Source organism: Panthera tigris, chromosome A2, assembly GCF_018350195.1.
Source record: "Panthera tigris isolate Pti1 chromosome A2, P.tigris_Pti1_mat1.1, whole genome shotgun sequence".
In the NCBI taxonomy this organism is placed as follows: domain Eukaryota; kingdom Metazoa; phylum Chordata; class Mammalia; order Carnivora; family Felidae; genus Panthera; species Panthera tigris.
The window spans coordinates 78,785,617-78,808,825 of record NC_056661.1 but is presented as its reverse complement, the minus strand read 5'-3'; the positions used below and the strand labels follow the sequence as shown (position 1 = coordinate 78,808,825).

Genomic DNA, 23,209 nt, shown 5'->3' with positions numbered 1-23,209 from the left:
ATTGATTCTGACATATAAAACAAGAAAAAAAGATTTGCTTTTCCTTTTCTTGCTTCAGGTCTCCCTGCTAGAATACCGTAAAAGACAGCGTGAAGCTAGGAAAAGCGGCTCCAAGGCAGACCACTTTCCCCTGGTTAGTGTGTCCCCTCATGCAAGTGGCAACTCGAGCAGCAGCGGTGACAGCTGTGGCGGCAGGACCGAGAGCGGGGAGCAGGCAGAGAGCACCACGGGCCTGCCGTTACCGGCGCCGCCTACGGTTTACAGCGCTGCTTCAGAAGACACCAGCAATAACTGTCCCGTTAAGGAAGCTTCCGCCAGCGAGAAGAATGAACCAGAAGTTCAGTGGTAAGCCTGTTTCAAAAAACCTAACTGGGAACTTTAGAACTCTGGGTAGTATGCATGCATATGTAATTAAAGCAGTCGGTGTTCTTTATCCTCCAGTCAGGACCCCTTACATAGCTGGTTTTGAACGCAGCCGTGTTTGTAAAGACCTGAAGTCTGCTGTTCTGAAAAGCACACGCTTTTAAGGAACTCTCTTCCTGTCTGTCGTCGTTCCCCCAGTGCTGAGGAGATAGACGTCTGTGGTCCTACTTCAGAGAGATCCTTTTTGCTGATAGGCTTTTAAACCAGCTACGCATCTGCCTGTTAAGGGTCCACTGTGCTTCCTCTTTGATAATTTTCACGTTTTTCATACAAATACTCGTCTCCAAAGAACTTGTATCATAGTCAACATCCTGCAGTTTCCTTATACACCCTTGTTACCAGTTACAGAGAAGAAGAACCAACTTTAGTACTTCTTCAGTAGGAATAGAGGCCAGATATAGGTGGGTCTTGGCAAAGGGCTCATTCACGTTGTTCCTCGGTCCCCTTACCCCCGAGAGCTTCCTGCTGTCAGACACAGGGTAATTTATAAAGGGTATGGGTCCCTGCAGTGACATTCTGGATGCTGATATGTCACCCTTCAACCCCCTGCTCCCTTCCACCAAGGAGTTGCCTTAAGACAAAGGAATGGAGTCTGACTGAGCTCTTTAAATATACGAGGATAAAGAAAAGACAGGCTGTTTTCAAAGCTTTACACCTAAGTATTCTCCCAGCAGAGCAAAAGCCTTGGTCTGAGAGGACATGTTGACCATCCAGGACAAAGAGTAATCTAGCTGGCAGTACCTTCCTTGAATTGACAGTATGATTTTATGTTCAAGGACCGCTTCAACCTCAGTGGAGCAGGTGAGAGAAAGGAGTTACCAGCGAGCGCTACTCCTCAGCGATCACCGAAAAGACAGAGATAGTGGTAAGTGAGCCTGTGCCTCTGCCCAAAAGTGGAGCCAGCTGACCACGATGTACCCTCGTTCTTTGCGGTTCTAATGTTGTCTTTGGGTCTGCTTCACCTCCAGGGGCAGAGTCGCCATGTGTCCCATGCTCACCGGGTCATGTTCCGTCTTCACCTCCATCTCATTCAAATCACATTCCCCAGTTGCAGCCCCAGGGCCCAGTCCCTCCTTTCAGTGAACTTATGGAAGGTCAGTAAGCAGAGGACCCATCATGATTATTGTTTTAAGAACCTTTTTAAATCAGAAGGGAGAGCGCCTTTATAAAAAGTTGGTTTGAATAGAATTGACATTGCTTTGTACAAAGTGTTAGTTGCAAGACAATACTGTCGCGCAATCTTACGTTTACTATATAGGTTTCTTCTGCTTTACAGATCCTGACCCTGAAAATCCAGAATCCGTGACTACAAATGAATGTCCATCCCCAGACACTTCTCAAAATACTTGTAAAAGCCCTTCAAAAATGAGCAAGGTAATAAAATTGACCTTTGAACAAGGCTGTTCAGAAAAGTGGATGGTAATATGCATACGGAGATTTTTCTGCTGTATCAAGTATCCGGTTGTCATTTTTGGATACTTTTTGACCAAATGGTCTAGTGTGCTCACTGTGCTTCAGTAATTTACATTTTCTCCTAGAATTCCACCTCCATACCCCAGGAAATTCAGTCTTTTCATAGAATATCTGACCACTCAGTGAATGCTCAAAAAACAAAAGGTCAGGTGACACTCATTGAAAAGAAATGCTGTTACCACCCTGAATCATGACATGGGGGGGTGGTCTGACATGGCAGTATCTTTGGAAACTAAAGATGAGGGATAGGAGATTGATTTTCTTTTTCCTCATACGTGACATCATACATATTTAAAACAGTTTGGGTTTATCATTAGGGTGTAGGAATTTCAGTTTATGGAATTGAAGGTTATCAGAAATCTTTCAAAATAAGCCTCAAAAGCAGGTTTCATCGCTTAAGAAAAAAAGGCAAATTAAATGTAAGGACCATTATTTCCTTAACCTGGTCTTAATAAAAATTAATCCAGGGAATTCAGTTTAACCTTAGTTATCAGAACTTGTTGTAGCCTCTGAAAAAGCTGGCTTTTCAATATCCCAAGCCTCTGTGATGGACTTCTCGACTCTACCTTCATTTATAAATGAACATGTAAATAACATTAAATACCACCAATAACAAACCTCAATGTACATAAAACGTTTCTTACATGATTTGTTTCCTTTTCATAGCCTGGTTCACCGGGACCTGTACTTCCTGTCCAAGCACATGGGAAAATACTCACAAAAGCAGAGTCCCATTGGGAGGCCACAGTTACTGTGTCAGAAGCTGAGAACGGTGTTCACCTGAAAACAGAGCTCCAACAGAAACAGCTATTAAATAACACCCAAGCGCTTTCGAAGAATCCTCCTCAGCCACTCGTTCGAAGCTCATCCGAGCAACTTCCACAAAAGCTGCCTTCTGCGCCAGTGAAGTTGCACTGTCCTCCGTCCCCTCACGTAGAAAATCCTCCCAAATCATCGACACCTCACCCGCCGGTACAGCACGGTTATCTCTCACCAAAGCCCCCCGCCCAGCAGTTAGGGTCTCCCTATAGGCCTCATCACGCACAGTCACCTCAGGTGGGAACCCCTCAGCGAGAGCCTCAGAGAAATTTCTACCCCGCGGCACAGACCCTGCAAGCCAGCACTCAGCAGGCGACCTCCGGAGCGTTATATACGCAGACCCCCTCGGGACAATCTTCAGCCACCTACACCCAGTTCAACCAACAGAGTCTGAACAGCGCAGCTCCACCCCCTCCACCCCCTCCGCCCCCTTCTTCCTCGTCTTATTATCAAAACCAGCAGCCCTCTGCAAACTTTCAGAATTATAATCAGCTTAAAGGTGGGCTTTCCCAACAGACTGTGTTTGCGTCGGGACCAAATCAAGCACTTCCTGGCTCCGCGAGCCAGCAAACCGTCCCAGGACACCATGTTACTCCAGGGCATTTCTTGCCTTCTCAGAACCCCCCGATCCACCATCAGACTGCTGCTGCCGTGGTCCCCCCACCGCCCCCCCCACCCCCTGCCCCAGGACCGCACCTCGTCCAGCAGCCGAGCTCCCATCAGCAACACTCAGTGGCTCACGTGGTGGGGCCCGTTCACGCCGTCACCCCCGGGTCGCACATTCATTCGCAAACTGCGGGCCACCATTTGCCACCCCCCCCTCCGCCTCCTGGTCCCGCCCCTCATCACCACCCACCGCCCCATCCTTCCACGGGACTCCAAGGTCTGCCAGCACAACACCAGCATGTTGTCAACTCGGCGCCGCCTCCGCCACCGCCACCGCCACCTTCCAGTGTTTTGGCTTCTGGGCACCACACCTCGTCCGCTCAGGCCTTACACCACCCGCCTCATCAAGGACCTCCACTGTTTCCTTCAAGTGCTCATCCGGCCGTACCACCGTATCCCTCCCAAGCCACACACCACACCACTCTGGGGCCGGGACCCCAACACCAGCCTTCTGGAACAGGGCCGCATTGTCCGTTACCAGTCGCAGGTCCTCATCTCCAGCCCCAAGGACCAAACAGTATTCCAACACCTACTGCTTCAGGGTTCTGTCCTCATCCTGGCTCTGTGGCCCTGCCACACGGGGTTCAAGGACCCCAGCAGGCATCTCCAGTGCCTGGACAAATCCCGATTCACAGAGCGCAGGTGCCACCGACATTTCAGAACAATTACCACGGTTCAGGGTGGCATTAAAATGGACCCCAAAAACATTTTTTAAAATGTTCTGTAAGATAAACTGTATATTTCATATGTACCTGTTAAGGTACTTTTTAAAGCTTGTACATGAAACTTTGTATAAAAAAAAAAAAAAACACCAGTGCTCTTTCATTGTATTTTTCCCATTTTTGCTTTTTAAAATTCCTTAAAAGATGTGCTGTTAAGCCAGTATTAGGTATCTTTATTTTGTAAGTGAACATTCCAGCTGTTTTTCTGGCAGATTTGAAGCTACATGATCTTTCAATTTTATTGTTGCAGTTAAATTCATTTAGTGAATGTTTTCTATATTATTTCATACATACGCATTTAAGTACACAGCTAAGAAATGGCACTATGAGGATTTTCATTTTTCTTCTTGTCGGCAGTTCTGTGAGTGCATCTTAGGTATAAAAAAAAAATGCAATACAGATTTTTATAGTTTGGTGTGGACATGGCTCATTTTGTTTTATCGGTTATTTGCGAGCAAAATGTAATTTAATGTATAGATGATTTTTAACGTCTCCCGACACACTGTAAATACTGCATTTCCTTTGCGTATATAACTGCTTACAGCTTTTCTCATTGGATATATAGCATTGTACATATGACAGGTCTTTGCAAAACTGTGTGATCTTTGTGAGAGTAGTACGGTATATGGCCTTTAATTTCTTTTTTATTTTAAATATACTGTCACATTGAAGCACTGGTTGGGCATTTTAATTCATGTTAATAAATCACAATTATGTCAGTTTTACCAGATTGTCCTGTACAACTTCTGAGATTGGAGTCTGTTCAAACAAGGGTCTTTTACAAAAAGTTACAGTTTTTCAGATGTAGTTTGTAAGGAGCCTTCCATTTTCTTTAGCGACCACCACCTCAGCAGTCATCAGGAAGCAGTAAGGGGTTGTTCCTATGATGTCCCTACTTGTCACTGTCGCAGGAGCCAACTCACAGGAATCTACTCTGCTGTGGAGATGCTGTGCACATTTACTTCTATCTGACATCGTACAACGTGAGCCCGTATCATTAAAGCATCACACGTGATACAGTTAGAGCCCGTAAAATATGGAGTAGTTGACCTAAAAAACACACAAATATCTAACTTGTACACTTTAGAACATGCATGACTGCAATGTCCTGATTAATCAAAATTATCTCTAAACCTTAAATTAACATTTATTATCTAGCTCTATAGTATTCAGGGAAAAAAAAATACTTCGTTTTGGGTGTACAAAAGGAAAAGGAAGAAGGCATTAGTTACCCTTAGAGTTCTCAAGTGAAATGAAAACAGCCTAGTGAACATTTTGCTGAAATAGGAAATGCTAGTTATTTTGGAAAAATAAATTCTGTCTTCTGCCTCTGAGGAGTATTAGTAATGACACGAACGCATTTTTCCAGTTTTCCCTAGTTGGCATAATTTGGCACAGCACAAAAATTCTGTGTGCTGGAGAAACAAGTGAACAGACTAAAAATGACTGGATAATATCTGGCAGTAATGAAAGTCACATTGCACACTTTTAACTCCCATTTCTTTTTGAAAATCAGCTAATAAGGGCACACTAAGAGAGCCACGTTTAGGGCTCAATTCTAATCAGCTTCACGTTTTAAAAGAATTTAGGTCAACTTTGCCCTCCTTGACTTTAGCAAACAAAATTGTACTTCCCGTATTCACTAAAAAAACACTTGTCCAAGAAAAACATGGCTCTACATCACCCAGCCCAACGGTTTCCAAGAACAAAGGTTAACTATTAGCACAGCGAACAGCATTATTCAAACTCTTTAAAGGACTGTCCTCCTAAGGATTTAGGATTCCTCAGTTATAAATTGGCCTACTACACAAATCATGTATAGAGAAACTTTTCTATGAACTGTAGGATCTTACATAATTCCTCAACTCCTCGATGAAGGACACACATACTCCCAAATACTGTCCTCTACCAAAATTTCATTGAAGTCATAAAAAAAAAAAAAAAATGGACAATTTAAAAGCGGAATTTAAGGAATAATCCCAGCTGTGGATACAAACTGAAGTTATCTGCCCAAGGACAGTGGTTTGTCCTGTTAACTGTTAAGTATAATCCAGGCACAGGAAGAAGTCAGTCAGTAAATCACTTTTCAGCTAAAAAGTCTAGGCTTTTCTGAAGCCCCTGTATCTGTTGTTTTTTTTTAAGCCTTTGGGCAGTTCTAATTTCCAGCCAGCCAGCCTCTCATCTGCTATCATCATGTATGTGGTCCACTGCTTGTCCTTCTCCATGAAGGCCTGATGTGGACCAGAGGGGAAAAGCAGGACGTTCACTAGAACGTCCGAGCCGGCTGCAGTGTTCTGTATAACCAGCGCTTCTCGCTCGGCTTGTATGTATTCTTTATCCTCAAGCCACCAGGTTCCCGCCAAAAAAAACATACTATACCTAATACAAACATCTATTCCTTCTAGAACATTTTTTTTTTTTTTAACATTGTACACCAGTTAGGCTCTTATTAGGGACAGGTCTTTACAAAATTCATAACAATCTAGTTTATTTTCTAACATGAGCTGCAATTGCATTAGACACATTTCATTCAAGTGTGCTATAACCCTGATACAAATTCTTCAGTTAGGGGAAGATGAAGACATACTTTGTGGTTCTTGTAAGAACGGATCCTACGGAAACTGTGTCTGCAGCAACCATCCATCGTAGAACCTACGTGGTAACCTACAGCCTCCTCGGAAAACCTCAGCATGCACGTTTCATAAGTGGTTCTGTTGCACCTCACAGCGGTATGTGATTACCATGCTAACTCCTAAAGGACTGTGTCTTGTTCCCTCACAGTGAAAACTGGTAAAAAGAGAGAAGAAAATCTGCAATGCTCAAACACTATGTCATTAGTATGGATTTCATGGAACACGAGGAATCACTGAAATTCTAGGCAGTGAATCTGTACTACAGCAGCTCTTCGAAAGCCATATTCTACTCTTACAACACAATGAATGATTTCCATGTACTAAGTAAGCCTTAATGCATGTTGTGCGACTACATTTCCTGCAATAGGGATGTTGATACTTCCTTTAGTTTGGGTCACACTGCACTAAAAGGAGAGCACATGTTTGTTGATTCTATCACTTCAAATATAGGCCAATGACCAAGGCAATGTCTGGAAAAAAAAAAACCAAAACACTTTAATTTTTAAGACAACCGCAAGCACCTCAAACAATGGATTATTATTACAACACTTGTTATCTTTTCACAATCTAGTTATTGCAAAGGCATATGGATAAATGTTAATGGACAAAGTCAAGAAAAACGAGGCACCTTAATGAATGTAAAATTTTTTAAAAACCTGACATTCAACCCACTGACTTCTAAAAGAGGCTAAATACACCTCTGTAGATTACATTCTAAAATCGTATTGCCTACTATGGTTTGTGTCCTGGATTCTAAAACTTTAAGGAAATGCATAAACAAAATTGTGTGCAACCTGCAAAGGGAAAATCATTTTCTCAACTTCAATACATGGGAAGACAATGAGAAAGCTCAGAAAATTGTTATAGCCACGCATATAACTGCCTATGGAATGAACGTGGTCCCTGTTACCTCTGAGACGTTAGGGTCGTGCCCACTGCACCGCTAACTGTACATACCACACCTTGGTTTTGGAGAAACACAAGTAAGCTTTTCCAAAAAAGAAAAACTATATATATATACATACGTATATATGTGTGTGTGTGTGTGTGTGTGTGTGTGTGTGTGTGTATACACGTATGTATATACATACGTGTGTATGTGTGTATATATATATATTTCTAATTCCACACACTGCACATGGTTTTTGTTGTCCGATTTAATCTATGTAGAGTTTAACTTACAGTGTTTGGAGGAGGCAACACCACATGGTACCGGGCCATCACATTTTTAAAGGGAAATTGCTCTTTTTCCTTAAAAGTACTTTTAAAAATATGCAAAAATATGAATGAGAGTGCTAAAACTATAGTACGTATTTTCGAATGAAAGCATGTCTTTTCTTGCTTTAAAGTGCCATATAGGGAATGACATAACTCAGAGCCACTTTGTTTAAAATCCAATGTAAAAGGGCTGTTATGGAATGAAAAGTCTGCACAGCTCCTGGGAGCAGTTCAAGTCCGCTACATGCAACTCAGGCTACAAAGCACTCAAGACTTGGTAGCTTTTCTGAAATTTGAGTCCCCATCCCATATTTAATGGAAATTAACATTTACAGGGTGCATTTACATACACTATAATACAGGAATGATGTCCCTTTGCCAGAAGATAAAATTGTACATTTCCTTGCTATTTCTTGGTTCCAACTTGATAATTTCTTAAGATTGTAAATTATATAGTACTCAGCTAAAATATTTCTTCATAAATAGTTACAAAACCTGCCAAAACACAAGGGGGAAAGTATTTTTCGCTCAAAAAAAAAGACTGACATTTGAATGTCACACAAGAAACAATGCTTAGAGACATGTTATTGTTTCCAGAAGAAAGTGGGTCAGTAAACTACTAAGCTGAAGACAAAGACTACCTTTCCCCAGGATCACAGTGCACAAAAAGCAGAATGTCAAACAACAGTACCTCAAAGCAAAATAAAGGTCTGAGGATGAAGCCAGCTCGCTTGTAATCCCGTTAGAGAATGAGAGTCACCGTTTAGGTCCAATGTACTGGAAAACATTTGCTAGCTCAGAATGCTCTACTGGTAGGATCTGCTAAGAATTCAACCAAGGATGCCGAAGGCATTCGCCAGCCGAGGCTCGTTTTTCTGGAACCATTTCTAACATTGGGATCAGGAAATCTGTAAACTGTGCAGCATCTTCGTGGGGCCAGCCATACTTTTCCACAAGGACATCAAAGAGGCTCCAGGGCTTCAGCTTGGTGATATGTCGCAGTTCTCCTACGGGGAAGAAACAGGCAGTGTCAAGGAAGCTCCACACGCGCATTTCCCATTGGTGGTCCGGCCAGGTTTTCAGTGAAGCGGACACCTACCTGCCCAACACTAGGCAACACCAAAGGCCGGCTTCCCCCCAAGCAGTGACCATGAAAGGTCTTTGTGGCCGTGTTATTTTGCGTAAGCTTGACAAATGCAAACAAGGGGTTCACTGAAAGGGGAACAGTTCGAATCAGTTCCAGGTTTTTTTAAGTAAGTAGAGGTGCTGAGTCCCCCAGGGTGGTTTTTTTTTTTTTAAGTTTATTATTATTGAGTAAGCTCTATAACCCAACGTGGGGATTGAACTCAGGACCCTGATATCAAGAGTCACAGACTCCACCGGCTGAGCCAGCAGGGCACCACACCCGGAATGTTTTCATTTGCAAAGACTGACAAAGGCACTCTCCCTCCAATGTGGGATCTTCTGCAATTTGTAAATTTGCTTAGAAAAAGCTTTAAGAAACACACTACATAAACTCCTTGGATCATTATTTCTGCATGTGACCATGCAAAGAAAAAGGGAGTCCTTCCGTCTAGAAATGTGCTGTTGAAGAGAAGTTTCTTGGATGGCGCAGGTGTACTTTAGCTCACTAATCCAATATGGCAGCTGCTAGCTAGATGTGACTACCGAGCCCTGGAAATGTTACCAGTGCGACTGAGGAACTGAAGTTTTAATTTGTTTAAACAGCCACAATTAGCCACTGGCTCCTGTACCAGACAACACAGCTCTAGAGGCCAAGGTGAACCAAACACCACTCAATTCCACACACTGGCTGTAAAATCTAAGAGATCAGGACATCAAATCTTGAACATGTGCTAGTTGCACCACAGAAACCATAGGTTACGAGGAGCCCCGACCAACACAACAGAACAACCAACGATCTAGTAAATGGTCTGAAAACTAGGACAGCCTTTTTCATAATAGGAAAAAAAAGCTGATTTAAATCAAACTGCCAAGGGGCGCCTGGGTGGCTCAGTCGGTTAAGCGGCCGACTTCGGCTCAGGTCATGATCTCGCGGTCCGTGAGTTCGAGCCCCGCATCAGGCTCTGTGCTGACAGCTCAGAGCCTGGAGCCTGTTTCGGATTCTGTGTCTCCCTCTCTCTGACCCTCCCCCATTCATGCTCTGTCTCTCTCTGTCTCAAAAATAAATAAACATTAAAAAAAAAAAATTAAAAAAAAAAAATAAAAAAATAAAAAATAAATCAAACTGCCAAAAGGTCAGGATACCTTTCATTAGGATTAATTCCTTTTCTCTTCCCGTTAGAAATGTTCACAGGATGCCCCTCCCCTGTAGGCAGAGAGGCCTCCCCTGCGGGTGGCAGAGACAAGGAAGGGCTGCCCGGGGCCTGCTCCCCGCTCCCCCCGCACAGGCACAGCTCTGGGCTCAGAGTGCTGGCCGGTCCTGCTGAGGCAGGCACCCCACATGTAGCCCCACACGAGGGCCAGCTGTCCTCTCCTCTTCCACTTGCTCTGTCCACCCACCAAGCCAGGTGTCTCACGGTGTGTATTAAGAGATGCTTCCTTACTAGGTCTTCTCAGGAGGCCTGGTCTGTTTCACCCGTTTACGCATCTCAATTTAGACCACTCTCCTCTTTCTTTAATCACAAAGAAAATAAAAGAACCTTACAGAAAAGTACAAAAACAGAAGGAGAAATGACCTGTAATCCCACCCACTAGGATTTTTTTCTCTCAGCCTCCACTCTCTCTTAATTATATTCCTGTGAACCGGTATGTCTACAGAGTTGCAATCGTCACACACACCAGATCTGGGATAAACAGAACTTTACGGAATGTTTCTTGTTGGAGGGATGTTGTGCAAAGTAAACGGAGGACGGAGTTCGGCATGGCTTACAGACTGTAGGTCAGCTCTGTTTTGGGGAGGGGAGTAGCGAAAGGGCCATCTGAGAGGAGAAAGTGTTTCCTCCTGTAGAAGGAAGACTGTGTCCATGAGAACAGAGTCTGAGCAATGGCTCAAAGCTCATCCCCTTTAATCTGGAAATTCCAGCTCTGGAAATCCAGCCTAAGAAAATAAACCCTGGCACCACCCTCCCAATCCCCCCAGCCCCCACCCACCCACCACGCATACTTGCAAAATCACAGGTGCTCAGTGACAGGAGAACCGTGGTTACAGAAACAAACCATGATACGTCAACCTGATGAATACTATTTCATATTACTTGGGAACATGGAGGGAAATTATATGGCCCAGCGTCTGGTACTAAAAGAAGAATAGAAGAGAATGATCACAAGAGTAACCTTCAAAGCGCCCTTCAAGATGGAAAACAGGTACCCCCCCAAACAGCAGCTTTGTTAGAAGGTGGCTTCTCTCTCTGCATCTTCCGTAATACAGCTCTCCTTGGCTTACAGAGACCGTGGAGCTCACCAGAGCAAGGTTTGCAGGAAACTAAGAAAGTTCACATGGAACATTCCAAAACGTGTCCTCTGGAAGGGGGAGAGAACTTCACGGACCTTCATCTCTTCTGACCTGGAACGAACACTCCCCGAGGTTGCAAATGAACATAATAGCTGAGAAGCACAGTCCGATCAGAACATTGAGGGATCTATTTCGGAGGGGGCCAGTTTAAAATCCATCAACAGGCATGAAATTAGGTTCAATCTTCCATGAAAAGAGAGAAGTGTTACCACAACAGCTGCCTTAAAATCTGCAGAGTAACAGTGATGAGAACAACACAAGCTGAAAGGCCCCGAAAATCTATTTATTCAGACCTAACTAGCTATAAACTGATAAAAACATTTGCAAAGAACCGACTGGAACACCTAACACACTTTGACCAGGTAATCAATCCCACACACAAAAAAACCTGTGGGCGAAGACGCTGTCTGTAACGCGAGCATATGCAGCAGGCACAGTAACCCTCAGCTCCGATCGGTACACATGCCCGACACCGCTACCGTGACAACCCCGAAGTGCCACCTCGAAGAACAAGCATATGCCTTATGGAGACAGGTGGAAAAACTGATGCCAAGAAAAAACACAGGAAATAAACTTGCCTAGGCCCTATGATTCCATGTACAAACTCTTAGGCTCAATTCAATAAGAAACAAGTCTCACAAATGGTTGCTAAAGGCTCTTTAATAACAAGCCCTCAACTCCCAAACGTGCACATCCACCGCTAGAACAGGCTCGTCCCATGAGCAGGGACCCTGTCCCCTCCCCAGCTCCAGCCTCGTGAATGGCCACCTCTGCTACCACAACTCAGAATACAAAATGAAATAAGAAAACGCTTGAGAGACTGTTTTTCGCTATCTGCTCCTATTGTACAAGTGGCTCCTGGACAAGTTAACAAATTTTTACCTTGACAACTTCTTCTCTCTCAGGCAAGTATACCAAGATATGTTCCACTGCAACACATTCTGCAAATAACCAGACACTTAATAGTGAAAGACTTTACCGTTTAAACCGTCTCCTTCCTTTCCTTCCTAAAGAACGCTGAGTACCACTTTGTCTTTCCTCGGGAGCCCAGCAAGGCCAGATGGACGACCCTGCCCTCAGCAGCCCCTCATGCTCCTAATCCGCCCTGGAGGCAGAGTCACCTTGACAGAGCCCAGGAAAACAGACAGAAACAGGCCCCAAGGGAGGGCTCCTTCACCTGCCAAGTCAAGGCTTTGGGACCTGCTACTGTACTCGCCAGGCCCAGATTATCAGAGTGCTTTTTAAGGAAAAAAGTTAAGTACTTCCATCAGACTTCTCCTGAATATCATTTTAAGTGATCTGTGAGAAGGGAAATACTTTATTTTGTTCACTGAAATTGTAATATTCCAGAATTAAGCATATAAGCATATAGGAGACTATGAGGGAAATCCTTGTACTGTATTTCAGGGAATACTGGTAACTAGAAAAGAAACCATGATATAAAATAGATTCAGATAAATTTCACGGCATATATAGATAGGAAACCTGTCCACAAATACTGGTACAAGCAAGACACAAAACTAGAAATTTGAAGAAATTCCTACAAATTTGTAGGTCAATATCTGAGTTCAGTATCTGTATAAGCCTTACCCCCAACAAATACAAAAATTAACTCAAAATGGATCACAGCCCAAAGCCTAAGAACTAAAACTATAAATTCTTAGTAGAAAACAGAATAATCTCTGGGACTTAGAAGCAGGAAATGGTTTCTTAGATGTGACATCAAAAGCACAAATAACAAAAACAAGTAACAAAGGAAAAAGTAGAAGACTGGACTTCATCAAAATTTAAGTTTTATACTTCAACTATCACACGTGATTTAAGAGAAGTTAAAACAGGGGCACCTGGATGGCTCAGTCAGTTAAGCGTCCAGCTCTTATTTTCGGCTCAGGTCATGATCTCACAGGTTGGTGAGACTGAACCCCCCCACTGGGCTCTGTGCTGACAGTGCAGAGCCTGCCTGGGACTCTCTCTCCCTCTCTCTGCCCCTCCCCCACGCGGGCTCCCCCCGCCCCTCTCTTTTTTCCTCTCAAAATAAATAAATCAATAAATAAAGTTTAAAAAAAGAGAGAGAAGTAAAAACAGGTCCATCCACAAGTTTGTACAATAGTCACAGTAGCGTTCTTATGAGCCAAAAAGCAGACACCCACATATCCATCAACTGGTGAGTGAAGCAACCAAACATGGTCTCTCCACACGTCAAAAGCAGAGTACAGACACATGCACCCAAGCGCATGAGCCCTGAAACACCGGAACACATGGAAGAAACCATCACAAAGTCCATACACTGTAGGATTCCATCCACATGGAATGTCCAGAACAGAGAAACCCAGAGAGAGAGAAGACCAGCAGCTGCCAGGGGTCAGGGGGAAAGAAACCAGAATGAGTGCTAATGGGCAAAGGATTGGTTTCTTGTCGAGAATAAAAATATTCTGAAATTAGACAGTGGTGACGGCTACATAATTCAGGAACATTCTAAAAACTACTCGATTGTACGCTTTAAAAGGGTGAATTGTACGGTATGTAGATTACATCTGAATAAAACTGGAACAAAGCTTAAAACAAAGTAATAGCTTTAAAAGAATCCCAACACTGCGTTAATGCACGCAGTAAAAATACACACTAATCATGATAAATGACAGGAATATGTGGGATGAACTAACTAGAACTGAACACCTGAGAGCAATAATTTCATTACTTTTTCTGCATCATATGCTCAAATTCAAAATGAAATGATTAAAATGCTAGTTTCAGACTTACGATCAGCTGTGGCCTGTGGTCTGTTATTTTCCAAAATGTCTCTGTGGTGTGCCCAGTGTCCCTCCGGTCTGCCTCCAGGGCACCGCACCATCCCTACCGTACCCTCCCGCCTTGCACCCCAACCCTAGCAGGGGAGGGCCTTAGACCACGCAAGCCTTCAAACAGGGCCCTGTGTGCGGGCGTGCGGGTGCCACGAGGGCCGTCCTGGGACAAGGGGGACACAGTGTCACCTGCTTCTGGCTCTCCAGAAAGGAGGACTCAACACAGCTTCATGTTTCTAGTCTGAAGTTATTTTCTGTGACTACTGGGCACCGGGCTGTGGGGAATCCCGCACCAAAAAGACAGACAGGGGTCCTGATCTCACAGAGGGTACTCACAACTCACAAGTGATGCTTAAAGTGAAACTGTATTAAAAAGTGTATTAAAGTACACGTTTTAAAAGTTTTAGACTCACTAGTGCGAAGAACCTTTTCTAGTCATTTGCACAGGGCCCGGCTCATGGGGAGATCAGCCCCACGCATCCCCAAGGTGGCATGGTGCCAAGGCCTGGCACCTGCCACCTGCCTGTGCAGTCAGCAAACCGCGGCGACCGACGGGCTTCACCACCTGAGGCCTAGATGATGAACGGGACAGCGCCAGCCTACACGGGCCCAAAGCCCACAGCGGGCTTCGCTCTTCACACAAGTAAGAGAATCTGTTGATGTGGGGGATTCTGGAGGGGAGTTGAAATCATTCTAACAAGTTTCATCTCAAACACTAAAAACGAAGACTGCAGAACAAAGCCCTATCACAGGGGGCGTGTCGGCATTGCACCGCAAATGCTCTGCATGGGTTTTCTTGTTTTTTTTAAGTTTATTTATTTTGAGAGAGAGAGAGAGAGCATGAGCAGGGGAAGGGCAGAGAGAAGGAGAGAAACCCATGTAGGCTCATCAGTGTGGAGCCTTATGTGGGGCTCGATCCCACAAACTGTGAGACCGTGACCTGAGCTGAAACCTGGAGTTGGATGCTTCACTGACTGAGCCACCCGGGTGCCCTGTCTGCACAGGCTTCTTGCATGCTTTGAACTGCACTTAAGGTCTCTGGTCCAACACACAACAGATCACTCTCACACGTTCCAGCCCACGTGACGCCCTTCCCTAGAATCAAACCGTTTTTTTTAAAAAAATTACTCTGATATTTCCAACAGTAAGTTTTACTAAAACGATGGCCACTCATGTGTTGACAGAACGTCTGTTCAGCAGTGTGGGACGGTGCACTCCTGCCTGCACTGTTTTTGCTACATCACCTGACAAGCACTGGGACACTTCCTGGGGACAAGTCGCACTCCATCCCGGTTGCTATCACAAAATACAACCAAAATGAGTGGCTTATAAATAAGAATGAATTTATTCCCCACAGTCGTGGAGGCTGGCAGTCTGAGATCCGGCTGCCAGCAGGGCTGGGTCCCAACACGAGGGCCCCCTTCCGGGTCACAGACCCTCTCGTGTCCTCTGTATGGGGTAAGGGAGTGGTCTGGGATCTGTTCTGTAAGGGCACTAATCCCAACCAGGAGGGCTCTACCCTCATGGCCTTATGTTCTCTCCAAAGGCCCCCACCTCCTAATACTAACACTTTTGGGGGTTAGGATTCCCACACATGAATTTGGGGGGGGCGGGGGACACACACACCTCAGACCCTAACAGGACAGAAGCAGGGGCAGAATGCACAGAGGTGCTTACTTCTAGTGGGGCACATCTTCATACACTGGTGAAGAGGATTTTTGTGAAAGACACTTGGTGGCTAATGTCCACACCCAGAGGAGTTAACCTGCTGGTTATCAAACTGTAGCAGGATGAGAACAGTAACTACCTTCCTTTGCCAAAACATCCAGCTCGCGTGGAAAATTCCCAGCTAAGGAATGACTGTTCAGACTAGTAACAATCATTTTACCCAGAGTTGTACGTTAAGAAGAGGTCACTTAGCTGTGCTTGGTTTTTAGCTTTAACACACAGACCCCATGCTCTTCCTCACAGGCATCAGGGTGAGGATGTGGCCTGGGTCTCCCGCAGGAGGACAAAGAGCAGGGTAGGGTGCTGCTCACTCCCTCTCAATCGTTGGCTATTTTCCAAGGGGATGCAAGCAAATTAATAACAGCTTCTGATTTTGCTTTTCTGTCAGTTCTGGCATGCAGGCACTTAAAAAATGTTAACGGATACATTTAAGATCTCCTTACTTCCAAATTGTATATCTGCACACATTCCTTAGGTGGGGCATGCCAAAACCCATCTTTTATGTAACAAATCATTCCTCTCATCCTGGGGGACATGGTAAAATCTATTTTCATGACACGCCCTCATTCATCAAAATATTATTTCTGTGACTTTTGTAAAAGCCCTAAATCCCTTCTGATCTCCACTTATTATAAATAAACAATGATCAGGAAAGGACTTGGGTCCCAATTCCCAATCACTTGCCTAGTCAGAAATTCTCCCTCATATCCAAATGAAGGGGAAAGGACTCTAGTTACCACAGTAACACTGAATCACAATGCGTCTGGTCTGTCTTTACCAAGGAGGCCAAATGTATTTCGACCCTGGTCACCTTCCAACAAGCTCCCTGGCGGAGCCCGTGCATGCAGGCCCTAAAGCGCATGTGCAGTAATAACGGGACGCTGCAGCAGCACGGTCCCAGGCAAGCACTCTGTACCCCCGTCGGGGAGCAGGCAGTGGTCACGCACAGACTCCGAGCGGCCCCAGGAGCAGGGCTGCTGACAGGAAGGCTGACAGAAATGCCGCCTTCCGGCCTGAAGGGCTACACGCAGGGAGCTCTGAGCAGAGCCACCTGCTATGCGGCATCAGTTCATCAGCATCGCTGGTCAGCCCCCCCCCACCACCACCCCGCTCAAAGACAGCACCTGCCGACGGGGTGAGGAGGGGCTTCGGGGCTGGTACCCAGCAGGTGCCATCCCTGGGAGCCACGCCCAACTGGCACCAAGAGCCTCAGAGCACTGCCTCTGGGAACGAACCTGATCCCAGGCCAGTGGACAAGCAGGACTTCACCTCCTCAGCATTCGGGTCCCCTCCTGCAGTGCGTGTCCCTCTTCCTCCCCGCTGTGCATAGATAGTAAGCGGTACCCAACCCACAGACGCTGCGCCGGGAAAACTGCAGAGCCCAGGCCTTCTGAGAAGCTCCTCGCTGCAGAGGAAAAACTCCGTGTGGCTTTACTGGCTGTTGGTCCTCTGTGCCTGATGCCGGAACCTGTCCGTCGGCCTGTGGCGGATTCTCTGTTCGGCTGACAGAGCAGGTGCTGAGTAAGGTCCAGCGCCCTCCAGTGCCCATCCCCTCCCTAGAGCATCAGCAGGTCAGCCATGTCCCCTACTTCATGACAGACTAGGCTGCTAGCTCTTGGCCACCCTCCCCTCCAAGCCTCCACCTGACAGTGGTGATGGCTGCGGCTGGGGGTTCACTGCAAGTCCAGCCAAGTCCTCCCAGGGGCCAGGCCATCTCTCACAGGCCGTGAAAACACTCTGAAATGTGGAAGAAGGGCTCTGCCTTGATTAAAACAAGTCACGCTGAATCCCAAGCCACAGTAATCCAGAGCCTTCCCTTGCTTCAGCCCTTCAACCATTTTTAAGAAGTTTCCTATGGAAACTTAGCCCACTCTCTCAGCAATACTGCCGTCTAGAAGTCCGTCGTGTTTAGAGCAGTTCCTTTCCTGTTTACAACTCTGCCTCAGCAAACGTGACATGAGCTACTAGGGTGCCACGTGCTGCGTAGGAAATGGAAGGTGCAGAGATGACATGACAGGACGTGCCCAGCCTCACACCATGCTGTCACAGAACAGAGCTCAGTGGCAAAGCCATTCTATTAGCCTCAAGCCTACTTGGGCCCACGTGTGAGGGGAACCATAACCTTGCTCATGAGACCCAGACTCAAAGTCCAGGTGGGTCTTCAGAACCAAAATCGACACAGGTTGTCTGAACAGCAGTTTTTCCTGACCATCTTTTTTCCCTGTGATAAGCCTCTAAAGGTAGTAAGAAAATAACTGCATCTAGTTACACATTTCAGAGGCTGCCCATGGGGTGGTCCTAGGAAAGCCAGGGGCAGTGGTCGCTGTGCTCAGAGTAAGTGGAACAGGAAACTGCCGGCTTCGGCACAGCATGTTCTCGAGTCTTGCGCATTTAACGGGGATGTGTAATTTAAAGGAGGGAACAAGGACTGGGTGGCTGGACATCACCAAAGGGTATAATAAGGATTTATGACTCTAGAAGAATACCTTATCTCATAGGAAAATAAAAAGTCAAAGCCAGTTCTCCAAATCTGACTAAAGCAGAAAGCGATAGAGCATGTTGGACTTTCAGAAATTTCTAGAAACTCCACATCCTACTCAAACCAACTTTAAAAGTTCTTTATTAAAGGGGGTACAACTGCTCCCTCTCACTGCCAAAAAAATATTCAAGCTGGAAAAACATAATTAAGAGGTCCAACATGCTCACACAAAACAATATGGTGCCGGGAAGGGGTTCTTTAAAAATAAATTCCTGGCGCCTTTTTACTAAAGTAAATCAACTATTAATGCAATGTGAATAGTGCAGGGGAGAAGAGAACGTCATTTCTCAGAGAAGGGGGCACAGGGTCTCAGCAGCCCGCGCCCACATCATAAGGAGCTCAGACACGCCCAGCAGGACACAGAGGGACGCTCACAAAGTCCTGTCCCCAGGCTGCCTCTACTCCATGGCAAAAACACTCAGGCTCCACGAACAACATGAGAAATGGAAAGAGAAGTCTAGCTGGTTTCGAAAAACCACTTAAACTCCTTTTCACAAATCCGTGAATACACAGACTGGGCTTAGATTAGGAGAGGAGAGGGCAGGGAGGAGACTGAGGGTTCCGGGAAGTGGTAGTCTTACAAAATCCGTACTCCACAGATGGGAGATGGTTCAAGCTTATTTCTCGAGAGCTTTCTTCGGCAGAATTCCCCAGCTGTAACAAGGTCCAGGTCTTTCTCCACTGCCCAAACGTGAATGCACAATTTCTCCCTTTGGGAGAGGATTATGCTGAAAATTAGTGTTGCATAAATACCGTTACCTTTTCTGGTGAAAAACTCCTTGGAATATTTTCCCAACATAGCGTATTTTCGAGGGACTTTCCCCAGCAGTTCAATGATCAATGCTATGTGATCTGCATTGGGAAACATTGCCAGCAAAACAGAAACACACGACAGTTTAATCAGTACACTGCATGCAGACACTGCTACCGCCCGCGCAGACAGAAACAGAGCGCGACCTGTATGATCCAAGCACAGGCTCTGCCGGTGCCGCCGGATGCACAGGGAGACCGTGGCAAGGTCAAGTGCAGTCTTCCCTGTCAACTTTTAAATCAGCACAGGAATTTTGCTAGGTTGCCTTTCCAATTTAGGAGAAATGTCTGCCATCATTCGCGCTACAATCAGTAGTGCTATCCCGTTTCTGTCTGCATCGTGGCGCTTTTCAAAAAGAAGAGGTACTACCTCTGCGATTGAAGAATTCCCGAGAATATTTTCCAGATAGAGCAAAGTGCCTTGGGATACTGCCTAGCAGCTCTATGATGTGGGCTATGTGGTCTATGGAGGAGAGAAAAACAGGACATGGGAATGGGAGGGGCAAAGGGAAGGATGGGATAAAAGAAGAGGGAAAAAAATTGAAATTAGTAAAAAATCAGAAATAGATTCAAATCAACAATGTCTGCAGCACATCCATGCAGAGGCTTCTGGGGCTGGCAGGCCTCAGGCACCATCTGGAACATCGGACGGTGACTGATGCCAGCTCACCCCTGGCCACCCCAGCACTGTAAGCAAATAAGCATGGAGATGGTCAGCTTTACAGATGGAATTCAGGCCAGAATTCCCAGGTTTTCAACTCAGCTCCCCGACAGGACAGTGAAATGGGCAGATCGGTGGACAAAAGGACCACAGAGAAGCCTCGGGGGTCGCAGAGCCTGTCCTTCCCTGGCTGCTGAGCACCAGGCCGAGGCCAGCAGGAAGGAGAGGCAGCCCCGGGCCAAGGGCAGAGCTGCCCGTCCACTGTGCCTGAGGGGGCTTCAAGCTCAGGGGAAAGCATCTCGACTAGGCGTTTGAAAACCAAAACACAGCTCTATTTCGGTAGGGAAACACAATACTCTCCAGAAGCTCAGGCCTCTCAGGAGGCCCAGCCTGAGGTATTTGGCAGGCGGCAATACTCACCTTCATCCCTGGAATAGTCTTCCCCAGAATGCGGTTCAAACAAATAATCTCCCGTTGCCAGCTCAAATGCCTAGGACACAACAGATGACATGCTAAGCACTTCAAAGACACTGGCCCCCGAGGCAGCAACTTTCTCTCCTTATACAAGAGACCCACGTTTTCCGAGGACCTGATCAAACCCAAGAGCCTTCTAAAAGAGCTCAACACCAACTTTTTTCTTTCAACTCTGAACTTCCTAAAAGTTCAAAGAAGCTTCAGAAATTTTCCTACATTCCCTTTACTGGAGGATGTAAAGGCTATGTCCTCTTCTCATTTTGTGAGAAGCACAGCGACAAGCAGCTGTGTGCAGGCCCGGGGGGAGGGGAACGTGTTCCAGCTCTGGATGGTGGGACCAGGACTCAGGCCTGCCCTCCCCCACGCAGGCTCATCGGGTCCCTGGAAAGCGGGCACTGCCGCTCTCTTGAAGCAAAGACCCTCGTGCCTTGGTAACCAGGAGCTATTTTCAGCATCTCATCAATTCTGCCACTTCTGACTCAAGCAAAGGAAAACCTCGAGCCAAACAGAAGGCTCTGAGCCCTGGGCCCGGAGGAGCCAGGTGAGGAGGGCAAGGAGGGCTGGCCTGCCTCTAGGGCTACCACTACCCCCAGCATGCCCTTTGTTTCCATTTCTGCCACACACTCTTCTCCCCTTGTTCTAAAAAAAAAAGAACAAAAAAAAGCTCAGGACCATGGGTTTAATTTGCTAATGTTATAGAAAGATGGCAACTGCTATTGCTCTGCCGATGGAATACCACGTTTAAAAAAAATTTTTTTTTTTTTTTAAAGGAAAAGGCTAAATCCTATTTTTGGTTTTTCTATACTTACTTCTATTTTGTATTGGATCTTGTGGTTCTGAAAGGTGCTCAGGGGCCTGGACCTCTGTCACAGATGCCTGCGGATCAGGGCCCTCCTCTGATGAACCCCACCGGATGAACCATCACCGCACCCACCCATTTCCTCCTTCTGTTCATGACCAGAGTGGGTCAGGAGGGGGTCTCCTAGCACTGTCTTTAACAAACCGAAGGTGGACGCACTCAGGCCAGGACCACATCTCTTCACCATTTTGTTTGTTTGTTTGTTTGTTTGTTTATTTAAAGAAAGGAGGGCAGTGGGGTGACAAGGTGGCTGTCAGCTGCCCCATGAGAGCATTGGTGCATGAACTCAGGATCCCGCAGGACACGGACATGCCCATCCCAGCCCGTCCCAGCACCGAGTAAGCTGGTCAGGCAGGCGCAGCAGGGCCAGGGAAAGTCCTTACGGGGGGCCTCTCCTCTCTATCCAACCTCACATCTGGCCACAAATCCAAGGGGAAAATTGAACAGTCAGAAGGGTCTTCCCCGCCCAGGACACAACTAACATATATACATATATATACATACATATATATGTATGTATGTATATATACATACATACAACTAAGCAGCCTACAAGCCATGAGGAAAGGGTGAAACCCTAATGGAGAAGAAGCCACTGCGGATGCTCCATGGAGAGGGCCACGGCTACTCCTTAACCCTCCCCTGAGAACTCTCTCTCCTCACACATTCTCAAACACATTTCAATCAGGTTGAATTTATTTCTTACAGCCTAACACTAAGGTAGGTCAACTGAGTGTTCTTTGAAAGACGACTGTTTCGATTAGCACCCACGTGTTTCCAATGAAACACTCAAGTCAAAGAAGCCTACACAGAAATGGTTTAAAACAGAAAAGGAAGGGGCGCCTGGGTGGCTCAGTCGGTTAAGCGTCTGACTTCAGCTCAGGTCACGATCTCGCAGTCCGTGAGTTCAAGCCCCGCATCGGGCTCTGGGCTGATGGCTCAGAGCCTGGAGCCTGCTTCCGATTCTGTGTCTCCCTCTCTCTGCCCCTCCCCCGTTCATGCTCTGTCTCTCTCTGTCTCAAAAATGAATAAATGTTAAAAAAAAAAAATTAAAAAATTAAAAATTAAAAAAAAACAAAACAGAAAAGGAAGATGTGAGGGAAGATGGGGGCTCACGTGTATGTCATCTGGTCCCAGTTCTCTGGGGAGTGACAAGACTTCCTTAACAGGAAGGCCACATGTGACAGAGCTGATGCAGAAATTCCGATGGAAATGTGGGCCCTCATGCTTCATGACCTGCCTTCACGCCGGTTAAAGATTACCGCCTTCAACTCCGTAGGTTACTCCTGATATAATCTCTATTGTTACTGTTTTAATAGTTGGGATTTTTCATGCTTGGGAATCTTGGATTCCTTCGTCTGTACTTGACTAGACCCCCTTGGGAGACGTTCCCCTGGAGCAAACTCTGTTCTCAGGTCCTGGGGAGACCAGACACCTCTTTCTTGAAATGTCCTCCCCCCCACACCAAGTACCCGATTCTGAATAAATAAGGTCACCTATTCTTTCTGTGATGGGACAAGTGCTGAACAAGTGAACTTTGCCAGTCTGCCTTTTCTTATTTCTAGGGCACTGACTATGGCTTATCGCGGAGCCTGTAGACGTTACCTGCTCTGGGCCTGTGACACACAAGTGCACAGCAATCGATGCCTCGGCCCACGCAGAATTTTTAGATTACATACACTTACGTTGGGAGGGGCCCCAAGACTCAAGAAAAGGAAAAGAGGTTCAATGGGACACATATCTCAGTTTCTCTGCCTCATTCTGGTGCTTTCCTCCGGCTCTAAGAGCCCTCCTCCACGATGAGAGCAAAGACACCAGCTGACACGCAGGAGCTCGCGACCCCAGTAGGGCCTCTGCAAGTCTTCATGCCATTTATGCCATCAAAGGACTCCAGGCCTCACCACCAAG

The 23,209-nt window shown here is 46.1% G+C and overlaps 2 protein-coding genes across 27 annotated transcripts in view; one reads left to right on the top strand and one right to left on the bottom strand.

The window, feature by feature from the left end:
• Nucleotides 1-4,828, top strand: part of KMT2E (lysine methyltransferase 2E (inactive)) — a 99,537-nt gene extending 94,709 nt beyond the window's left edge. For all 7 annotated transcript variants that reach the window (XM_042964729.1, XM_007083935.3, XM_042964713.1 and 4 more), the window contains 5 exons: nucleotides 59-345; nucleotides 1,200-1,288; nucleotides 1,392-1,517; nucleotides 1,700-1,797; nucleotides 2,563-4,828. In XM_042964729.1, the coding sequence (XP_042820663.1) occupies nucleotides 59-345; nucleotides 1,200-1,288; nucleotides 1,392-1,517; nucleotides 1,700-1,797; nucleotides 2,563-4,071 (2,109 nt within the window). In that variant the 3' untranslated portion in view covers nucleotides 4,072-4,828. The remainder of the gene's footprint in view (nucleotides 1-58; nucleotides 346-1,199; nucleotides 1,289-1,391; nucleotides 1,518-1,699; nucleotides 1,798-2,562) is intronic.
• SRPK2 (SRSF protein kinase 2) overlaps nucleotides 1-23,209 on the bottom strand; it is a 312,538-nt gene that overhangs the window by 51,046 nt on the left and 238,283 nt on the right. For 7 of the 20 annotated variants that reach the window (XM_042964781.1, XM_042964749.1, XM_042964814.1 and 4 more), the window contains 4 exons: nucleotides 20,389-20,458; nucleotides 19,678-19,770; nucleotides 19,257-19,349; nucleotides 8,522-8,961 (listed from right to left, as the gene is read on the bottom strand). In XM_042964781.1, coding sequence (XP_042820715.1) covers nucleotides 8,777-8,961; nucleotides 19,257-19,349; nucleotides 19,678-19,770; nucleotides 20,389-20,458 — 441 coding nt within the window. In that variant the 3' untranslated portion in view covers nucleotides 8,522-8,776. Of the gene's footprint in view, nucleotides 1-4,775; nucleotides 5,154-6,440; nucleotides 7,207-8,521; nucleotides 8,962-9,053; nucleotides 9,167-17,193; nucleotides 17,461-19,256; nucleotides 19,350-19,677; nucleotides 19,771-20,388; nucleotides 20,459-23,209 lie in introns of those variants that run through there. The other 13 variants (XR_006210657.1, XR_006210660.1, XR_006210663.1 and 10 more) reach the window with 8 other exon arrangements.